Source organism: Gossypium raimondii, chromosome 8 (assembly GCF_025698545.1).
Source record: "Gossypium raimondii isolate GPD5lz chromosome 8, ASM2569854v1, whole genome shotgun sequence".
Taxonomy (NCBI): Eukaryota; Viridiplantae; Streptophyta; class Magnoliopsida; order Malvales; family Malvaceae; genus Gossypium; species Gossypium raimondii.
The window spans coordinates 54,616,259-54,627,265 of NC_068572.1; the positions used below are offsets into that span (position 1 = coordinate 54,616,259).

The following is an 11,007-nucleotide window of genomic DNA, read 5'->3' on the forward strand; positions in this document are numbered from 1 at the left end:
GAGAACGAAGGTAAGTAAATTTCTTTACAATATCTTGGTTCCCTAACCTGCTTCTTTCTTTCCTTTAAAAGAATCAACTGAGTGAGGACATCATCAAATTTCTTTATTCGAAATAATCATTAATTTATCCAAAAAAAAATAAGAACATAAGTTCAAGGCAGAAAGAAAAACATCATATATGTTGATACATAGTATCAACCGGAGTGAAAAATGGGAAGATAGGGTGGTCTTGAAGATGGTTTTGGAGTAGGGAGACAGAAGACTTTCTAGAGAAGAAGAATATAAGCCATGTGTTAGAGCTAGATGTCGATAATGACAATATAGAAAGATCGCAAAGCAATAAGAAAGAAAAATAAAACACACAGATTTTATGTGGAAACTCTTTCGAGAAAAAATCACGGGCAGAAGAGAAGAAAATTAACTAATGTTGAAAATCAAATAATATAAGAGGAGTTTCGACTACATCTATTTAAAGGTTGAAAAACCTTATTCTAATCAATGTCAAATAGAAGAAGAGTAGTTTTATATTGATTCTAGTTGTGCAATCAATGTCAAATAGAAGAAGAGTAATTCTATACGGATTCTACTTATGCAGCCTGGTCCGTACCATGGCTTACCCTCGGTGCGAGGATCTATTGGGCTACGACCTTAAACCCACCACAGATCTCCTAGTTTTACCACTGTATTATTTCTTCAACAGGAATTTGGGTCACAGAACTCTAACACCATGGACTCTTCTACTTACGTGTCTACCTCAAATAAAGTGTTTGGGATTACTTAAATCATGGGTTTTTTTGAGTCGGACCCTGAATCAATTTATTTTTATTATAATTATATGATATCTTTAGATAAGCTATGGAATCATGAACAAAAACTAGGGCCATGTTTGGTTCAATGTAATGGTGTATAGCCATTACAACTCTATTCTGTGGGTCCACCATAAACAACTGTTTGGTTTAATGGAATACCCTATTACGGGCCTATGTAATGAAATTTCCTATTTCTATTACGTTTCCTCACCACCGATTACTGATTCGGTGCTTAAGGAGACCATCACCACAAAAATGCTCCCTACTTTGCCCTCACCCACTTTTTCACCTCAAAAGATAGTCACCTTCATCGTAGCGTTAGGTGAAACATTTTCTCCCTCTGTTCCTTCCATTTTCCTCTTTTCTAATTTTTCTGCACTTTTTTTTTGCTTTCTTTTTCTTTCTCTTAATAAAGTTTTTCTTTTCCTCTCTTCCATTTTTTCTTATCTATAAAATTCCATCGATTGTTGGAAAGAGCAAGAGAGGAAAATCAAATCAAAGGTTCTAATTCTCAATTTTATTTGAAAAACCATTTAAATCTCGATTTTATTTTCTTACCCACTAATTATTTTGATCTATTTTTATTTTAGATAAAATGATTATTAGCAATAAAGGACAACAATGAAGAACTGTGAAAAACTCGCCAATTTAGCTTTAGCAAGTTTAGTTTTCTTTTTCTTTTTGATTGATTATTGGTTCATTTTAGTTTATTATTTAAATTTGTTTTGTTTTGAACATTTTTTTTTGAAAATTTATATTCAATTTCGTTATTCAGTTGTTGAATTTAGTTGAATAGGAGAATAGAATACTCAGTTAGCTACTTAGCTATAGTGTCTGGGTTTTATTGGCAAAGAAAAGAAGAAAATTGAAGGGATAGAAGCGATTTGGGTTGAAATTTGATTTTCTTTTAACCCTAGTATCTAGAATGTGTAATTTTGGGTAGAAATGTGATAGCTTTGATGTTTGATGGTATGAATGATCAATGCTTTCTTTATGAAATGATGGATTATATTTGTAAAATTTAGAGCTATTACATTTAATTGATCTCTAAATAATTATCGATTTCAAGGAAAAATAACTTAAAAGGAATGTAAATTTAGTCTTTGGTTGGTTGTTGCTTCTTTTTTTTTGAGTCCTTCTAGTGACCAACACTCCATTGAAAAACATGGCTTTGCTTTAAAATATGCAGAATATCCCGAGATGGAAAAAACCTGATGATATTTGTCATAATAGTGTCATTTGCAATGTTTATATTAGAGTAGAAGGAAAAATGACAAGTTTTTGCTCATTTTATAGCTCTCTGGTGGAATTTTGAGCACGTGCATTGCTTGAGCTTACATAAGAAAGGCCAAAGAGATGATTTTATTCATTTACATACACTAGTGTCTTCATATGAGAAACAAAATATTGTTTATCTCTCTGTTCAAGAGAAAACCAAGTTCTATAAATTAGCATTAGAATGTTTAGGTATTGTTTGCAGTTGTGCCATTAAGTTTATAATTGACCACTGGAATTAGTGCCTCCAAAATCTTTGACGTGCAAATCTAATACGAAATCATAGAAAACCAAAATACTCATTTTTGCAAAGCTCATAATGAAACTCAATAGTAATTTTAGAGTTTCACAGCTCCACGATCACTTCAGAAGTTTTAAGGGTTGCTATTGTTCTGAATGTGTTAATTCCGAAATAATATCTTGGGTATATATTGTTAGTTCATTTTACTTTTTCCTTTTAAGTTCCCTGGTCCACTAATGATTTTTCCCTTTGAGTTTTCATTTTGGAAGGTTTCGTGCTGAATTATTTTGTCTTCATGTTTCACTTTTCTTGATATAATATATATTTACATTAGGCAAATTCAGCGCTTGTTTCTCTGTCATTGATTTTTGTATTCTTAGTTCTATTCTGATCACATATTACTTGTATTCTCTTTCTATATTCTACATTTTTCATAACATATAATCACATTTCCTTTCCCTTTTTGCTTGCACTAATAAGGATTCTTCACTTGTCTTCCAGACCAAAATGGCCTTCCTTCTTTATTTGTTTCACCTGATGGATTGATTACAGCCATGGCCTACCGCTTGCCTCATGTTGTATCTATCATATTTAAATTATTGCATCCAGTTGGTATTTATCTTGTTGCCTTAAAGATTGTATGTATGTATGTATGTATGTATGTATGTATGTATGTATGTATGTATGTATGTATGTATGTATGTATGTATGTATGTATGTATGTATGTATGTATGTATGTATGTATGTATGTATGTATGTATGTATGTATGTATGTATGTATGTATGTATGTATGTATGTATGTATGTATGTATGTATGGTAAGACTTGGGAAGGCCTAAATGTGCTGGAAAAACTGTACAGAAAAGGTAGCTGGAATATTTGGAGTCCTAAGAATTTAGATACGACGAAAGCTTGTTCTATTCAGGGATCAGTTAGAGAGGAATTCACCTTTTCCACTACTTTTGCTCCCTTCAAAAGTTGTCATGCCTCTACTATTGACATTACATATTTCTGTTATCAGATGAAGATTGATGTTCAATTTAGTGAGTGCATTCTCTTGGCGTCAATGGTATAATATGAGTATGTATTTGTTGAGTTGGACCAAGGGTTTTTGCTGTTAATCTGGGGATATATATGGTGTGAATAAGCCAAAAAGGGTTTTTGCTGTTAATGTAGGACATTAGTGTAATCACTGAATTTTTCCCGGGTAGAGTTTCGGGCCGGGCTGGTCTCATATGGGCCCGATGATTGGGACCATTAGGATTAAATTTTGGGTTTGTTTTAGCTCAATTTTAATTTTTGTTTTAAATATTAATAAAATAGTAATAATAAAATTTTGAAAAAATGCAAAAAATAAAAATTACATTTTAACCCCTGTACTTTTTGAAATTTACATTTTGACCCTAAACTTTTCTAAAATTACATTTCAACCCTTAAACTTTCTCAAAATTGCACTTTGACCCCTAAACTTTCTAAAAATTACATTTTGGCCCCTTATTTCCTAAAATTTCATTTTTACCCCAAAAACTTTACACCCGTTACATTTGGTCCTTCTGGGCATGACAAGACCGCCCCCAATCTGCGTTATTGCATGCACCGCCTTCCACGCCTGACGCCCCCAATTTGCTCCCCCTCCTCTGCTGCCACCTGAAAACAAGAAGGAAGAGGAAAAAAATTGAGGCATTAAAAAGAAAAATTGAAGAGGAAAAAAGGGGGGGCAGCCAAAGAAAAATAAAAATAGCAGAAAAATTTCAAGAAAAAAACACTCAAATCCGGTCAATCCCACGCTCACCGCCACCGCGCCTACGACCACCGCAACTGCCGCACCACCACCAATAAGCCCTAATCAACCAAAAAAGAAAAGAAAATATAAAAAAAGAGGCAAACAAGACAGTAGCAAAATAAGGAAATAGGAAGAAATTTCGGCCCTTTACCTCGGCCACCTAAGGCGGAGGAAGATTGAGCGACGAACGGTGGATAGGAAGGGGCGGTGTCGCCTCTAGCTTTTGAGCTTTCGAAAGAGAAAGAAAAGAAAAAGAAAGGGGAAAATAGAAGAAAAGAGAGAAAGCGAAAGGGAGAAGAGAAAAAGGGGAAGAGAAATGAGGAGGGGAGAACGCTGGGACCACCGCGCCACCAAACAGAGGATTCGACGGCGGCAATGGGCGAAGAGGAGAAACGAGCGGCGGCTAGGGTTTTGAAGAAGAAGAAAAGAAGAAAAGAGAAAGAAAAAGAAAGGAAAAAATAAAAATAAAAGGAAAAAGCAGGCCATTATAGCAAAAAAAAAAAAACAGCTACAACAATTTCAAGCAAGAGCCCAAACTGCTAGACCCAGTAGCCCAGTCTGGCAGAAGAAAGGCCCAAGAGCCCAGATTCGGCGGCAGCCCAAAGAGCCCATGATACCAATGACCCAAAGAAGGCAAAGAAAGCCGGTCAGAGAATCGACCATTTACCCGATCCGGATCCGCCCAAGAAGATGAATGTAACACCCTAACCCGTATCCGTCATCGAATTAGGGTTAAAAGGCATTACTAATCAAAACAGAACTTAGAATGACATTCAAGATAGTTCAATAATTTTAACGTTACATATAAATTGCTAGGTCTAATATTAAACATGTAAAATTTAAATTTCTTTTTAAAATTACAATCCAGTTAAAGCATAAGAATATAAGTAATTTTCAGATGACTATTAATTTCATATACAATATATCAAAGTACGACTTTCCAAAACATTTATCTAGCTTTGTACATGCCATAATTAAAATTTAAACAGCTTTAATACCGAGACAAGAGATAGAGTGATGATCTTCTTGACGATCCCCGAGCTTGAAGCTTGATCTTTAAGTATATAAAACAGAAAGACATAAACAAACAAAGTAAGCTTTTATAGCTTAGTAAGTCTATTGCATAATGAAATATATATATAGAAATAATATAACTTTTAATTTAATTTCTTGAGATTGCAATTAACACATATAATTAATATTTATACATTTATCGTATCTCGCACCATTTTATTTATAGTCAAATATATGTACACAATAAAATGCGTTCAATTGAATATATATATTTATACCAAACAACATTACAACCAAATGAATATAACCGAGCATATATGTATGTTATACACATATCATATCCAATTGTGTATGTATACTCATAATAAACTTATAACCAAATACAAATCTAATACATGTGACCAAATGCATTCATCTTCATCAAATAATTATAAATAGAGGTGTATACATTTCAAATGCATATGTAGATACTTATCAAATACATATACCGAATATTTATACATATACATTTATCATTGCATAAATCGAAAGCATGTATGTATATTTTACAAATGCATAGACCGAATATGTACATATTCATTAAACACACTTAGTCAAGGTATATATGTTCATCAATTAAAGATAACCAAAATCATATAACTGTACACTTAATCACATTCTTTAAATGATTCAACGACACTTAGCTCGCTAGACTTAAAGCTCGATTACGTACACCCAAGCACTTAGCCTGCTAGACATATAGTCTGACATGTTTCACCGGCATTAAGCCTGCTAGACGTAAAGTCTGAAATTATTTCACCGGCATTAAGCCTGCTAGACGTAAAGTCTGATATTGTTTCACCGGCATTAAGCACGCTAGACGTAAAGTCGAAATTATTTCACCCATTAAGCACGCTAGACGTAAAGTCCGATATTGTTTCACGGCAACAAACCGATAGCCTTGAGCCTAAAATCTCAATTCACGAAGTTATATCTCATATTTGTATATATTATCCACATAAAAATTCAACTCAATAATTTATAAACTATATCATTAATCCACATAGGTATATAAAGTTCAAACATCAAATTCAGCTCAATAACTTAATTATACATCCAACACACACACACACACACACACACACACACACACACACACACACACATATATATATATATATATATATATATATATATATATATATATAACTTAATACATTAAAGCCTACTACCTAATATCATGCATTCAACACCATATGATATTCCAAACTAATAATTTCATATCTTCAATTCCATTCAAGAATTTTTACATGAATATACATACATAATCGAACCTCCCTTGTACATATATAAATTTCATACTTAAACTCATTACAGAACATATATATATATATATATATATATATATATGCATATTTGCATAATTGAACCTCATATAAACTTGTATAAATGGCATACCCAATTCAATACAAGGACATATACATGTATATTTGCATATTATAGATCCAATACAAAGTTTTATACCAATATAAACCTATGTTTATTTCCGAATCTTAAGTACACACACACACACACATATATATATATATATACCTTTTACTAAACCAATACTTTATACTTGTATATACATGTATAAATTCAAAACTTGTACATATAAAAATATAAAACTTTTATACTCCAACTAAATTTGATAACATTTATAATTGTATATCCTTATATACCTTCATACTTTAACTAAATTCAAATGACCATATAAGTATATACCTATGATTCGAACATGTAACAATAATGCATATAATTCACTCATACTTTTAACTATTTCAACCAACATATTTTGAATTATAATTCATCAAAATACAGCACATATACATACCTATATACTGATTTTTATGACATTAAATAGCTAATAAACTTACCTCGGACAGTGTAAAATCGAAACCGGACGATTAGTCGACGACTTTAACTTTTCCTCGATCTAACTCCGATTTCTTTGGTTCTTGATCTTTAATTAAGCAAGGATATGGCCGAACTTTAGAAAGCCATAGTTGAGCTTCTTTTTGCTTAACATTTGGCTTGGAGAAGATGATAAAATCATCTTTTCTTAAGTTATTTTAACTAATATATATTTTAATTACTTAATGACTACTTTAACCTTAGTTTAATTAATTATAAAACATATAACTTAAGGGTAATTTAGACCATTGCAGCCCACTAACTATTAAATGGCCTAATTTCCATTTATAACCCTTATTTTTAAAAGACAACAACAATTGGGTGCTTTTAAATTTAACCCTTAAATTTTTATTTTACGCTATTAAGCCCTTTTTATCAAATTGTGCACTCAAACGATCAAATTTTTATACAAAATTTTTACACATAGTAATTCACATACTGCAAATATCAAAAATAATTTTAAAATATTTTTTGACTTGGATTTGTGGTCCCGAAACCACTTTATCTGATTAGGGTCAAGATCGAGTTGTTACAAGTAATACAGGCTCAATTCGCAGCAGGCCTAAAAAAAGAAAGGCCCAAATTTCAAGCCCATAAATTTGGGCTATTGGTAAATTCTTAATTTTTTTAAATTTAGCCCAATCATTTGAATATTATCCCATTTTAATTCAATTAGTATTTTTATGGCATTCATATTATTCTTCTTATTTCATTTTGTAATTTTAAATTTAAATAATTTCATTTTTAGAATAGAAAAATTATTTTAATGCATAAGGCAACGACCCAATTTAATATTAAGTCATCGAATTCATCGCTATGTTGGGTGAATATCGATGGCTCGTGTTAAATACGGGACGCCCTTTTAAAAAAACGAAAATATTCAAAAATTCTCATGTTTTTTTAAAAATAATAATAATAAATAAATTTTAATAAAAATTCTCGTGTTTTATTAGAATCTCGATTAAATATTAAATTGAATTGATTTAACACTAATTCGATGGTTTCATCGCCATGTAGGGGTGAATATCATTGATTCATGTCAAATACGGTACTTTTTAAAAAAATAATAATCGTGTTTCAAAAATTTTCATGTTCTCAAAATTTCTCGTGTTTCAAAAAATTTTCTGTTTTAAAAAAATTCATATTTCAAAAATATTCGTGTTTTAAAAAAATAAAAATAAAAATAAAGAATCCATTTTTCAAAATTCTCGTGTTTTCAAAAATTTCAGTGTTTTAAAAATTTTCATGTTTTCAAAATTTCTCATGTTTTAAAAATTTCCGTATTTTCAAAAATTTCCGTGTTTTAAAAAATCTTCGTGTTTTCAAAAATCCTCGTGTTTTCAAAAATTCCGGTGTTTCACAAAATTTTCATGTTTTCAAAAATTCCCGTGTTTTAAAAATTTCCGTGTTTTCAAAAATTTTCGTGTTTTTAAGAATTTTCATGTCTCTAAAATTCTCGTGTTTTAAAAATTTTTCGTGTTTTCAAAAAAAATAATTGTTTCAAAAATCTTCGTGTTTTAAAAAAAATTCTCGTATTTTGATCGGATCGCGATTAACTATTAAATTGAACTTGTATTTTTGAAAATTAAGACAACACGCGTTTAACGAGATAGCAATTTTGGGCGTCACGAGGGTGCTAATACCTTCCTCGCGCGTAACCGACTCCATAACCCTAATTTTTTCTGGATTTTGACGTAGACCTAAAATCAACTCTTTTTTAGAAAATTTAGAAAATAATTTTTTTCTTTAAAAAAGAGAATTTATTAGGTGTCCGATCACACCTAAAACAAAAAAGATCAGTGATGACTCCCTTTTTTAAAATAAAATCGAAACTCCGTTTTCAAATTTTCAACAATCAATTCAATTAGCGCCCGTGTCCAAATTTTTAGGTCGCTACAATTAGTTTGAATGTTATTTGGCTTCTCCTTTTGCTAAAGGGTTAAAGTTTAAACATCATTTATTGATTAGTTGAGTTAAGTTAGTTTATGTGTCTTGTTTTTTGGCTTGTGAATATCAGTACATCAGACTTAAATAATCACTGAGAAGCTTAATTTTTCTATTAGTATTTTCTTTTCCTTATTGTATCCAATACATATTATCTTACATCCATGTCCAACATATTTATATAACTAGCTGAAAATTGCTCATGGTTGTAATTTTTAATCTTTTATGCATATTTTCAATGCTGAATTGATTTTCCTCTGTTAAAAGTTATGTGAATACCTTTTGCTCTTAGAACTTTTGACTGAGTATGTTACATACATTTCAAACAGGCTTCTTTTGCAAAACCTCAAGCCTCTGCTGCTAGAGCCAACTGTGGATCACAGGCATCTAATGCTCCACAATTGGGATCCAAAACTGTTTCCAGAGGTTTAAATTCATCACTGAAGCTTCTAATGAGCAATTGTTCTTTTTTTTATTCTTTAACAGCTTTCACAGTGGCATGTGCATTTGAGTGTTTGGGGTTGGAGTAATGACTGGATTGGAGTACCAGAGATAAAGGTGGGGTTTGATGTTCAGGAAGTGAGAGCCATGAGACTGAGAATAGGGTTTTTTATGTTCTAATGGACCTTTTGTTATTTGTTTGTGATCTATTATTTACACTTCACAACATGAAAATGGTTGGAAAGGACAACTAAAACAGACATTGCGAGTTGACAAACGTTAAAACCCAACAGTAAATTTAATATTAGCGTTATATATAAAAGAGACAAGGGATTATTATCCATATGCTGAACCATAAAATTAGATTTTATGTCTACTATATATAATTTTCCAGAATATGGATTCTTGATAGACATAAAAACTTTCCACGACACAATTCATTGGGTCGCCAAGTACCTCCAGAATGCCTTGGTTGTCATGTTTGGAGTAATATAAATTACATATTCAATGCAAAAGAAACAGACCAGAGTGCTTTTAATTTTGGACAAAACAACTTGGGGGTTCGACCCCACCTACAAAATGGCTATACAGAAAAGCTACCCCATTGGATGCCAATCCAAGGACTATCCACCGACCAGCTGAGATGTCTCACTCTCCATGTTGTAAAATTTATTAAACTGGTTTGAGATGTTGGCCTCAGCTATGCACCTAGGTGTAGGATAAGGTGGGCCCTTAATCTTCCAGGCTTTAACCTATATATAATTTTAAAAATCTTTAACAAAAACTTGTACCTGCTGATTGCAACGATCTGGAGAACCATATATAGCCTTAAGATGCTCTTCCTTTGTTTTCTTCTTTGATCTCCAGAAAGCTTTAATCTGTTCCTTAGTAAGAGATGGATTTATTTTAAGTACACAAGTGAAAGATTTTTCAAATGATCAGAGATTAAACAACAAGGGGTTAAGTAAAAAAAGAAAAGAAAATGCCATGGGAACACTGATGCTAGTAGCAACATCTGGGATAAACATTGAACCAACCCGTAAGTAACATGGAAAAAAAGCAAGAAATTTATCTCATAAATTTCCATAGCTTACATGCCACAGGATGGTCAAAAAGCTTCATGATCTGAAGACGACAAGGTACGTACGAGCATTTTGTTAAAAAACTGAAACCATGATGGTAAAATTTCAGACTCAGGCCCTGCAAAAAAAGAAGAAGACATTAATCATATATAAATCAAAGCAGCAAGGTGAAGTTTTAATAAAACCATAAAAGAAGGGCACGCAATGATATCAAACAATACTATAAGAAAAATAATAATTAGGCCATTTTAAATGGTTTTTTCATATCATTTTCTGTGACTTTTGTTCATCATAAAAGTTTCGAATATTTCTCATTCCTGTTCCATTTACATCCTTTCCAAACTTACGTTGTTACTTTTCGGATCCTGAAATCAGAGAATGTTGAATTTGTAGTAGCTCCTCCATATGAGGCTGATGCACAACAAGCATATTTGGCCACCCTTTGTTTTAAATGTATTATTATTATTATTATTATTATTATTATT

General features: G+C 31.6%; 1 protein-coding gene across 1 annotated transcript; it reads left to right on the forward strand.

Annotated features, from left to right (window-relative positions):
- Positions 1-1,034: 1,034 nt before the first annotated feature.
- Positions 1,035-9,649, forward strand: LOC105792196 (uncharacterized). Its single transcript, XM_012620643.2, has 3 exons — positions 1,035-1,131; positions 2,827-2,903; positions 9,329-9,649. The coding sequence occupies exons 1-3, from the start codon at positions 1,065-1,067 to the stop codon at positions 9,527-9,529; spliced, it is 345 nt and encodes a 114-aa protein (XP_012476097.2). The 5' UTR covers positions 1,035-1,064; the 3' UTR covers positions 9,530-9,649.
- The last annotated feature ends 1,358 nt before the right edge of the window (positions 9,650-11,007 follow it).

Bases quoted from the DNA above. Each gene is read 5' to 3' on its own strand.
- LOC105792196 (XM_012620643.2), top strand. From the start codon at position 1,065: ATGCTCCCTACTTTGCCCTCACCCACTTTTTCACCTCAAAAGATAGTC. The intron at 1,132-2,826 runs GTGAAACATTTT...CTTGTCTTCCAG, and splicing joins CACCTTCATCGTAGCGTTAG to ACCAAAATGGCCTTCCTTCT. The intron at 2,904-9,328 runs GTATCTATCATA...CATTTCAAACAG, and splicing joins CCTACCGCTTGCCTCATGTT to GCTTCTTTTGCAAAACCTCA.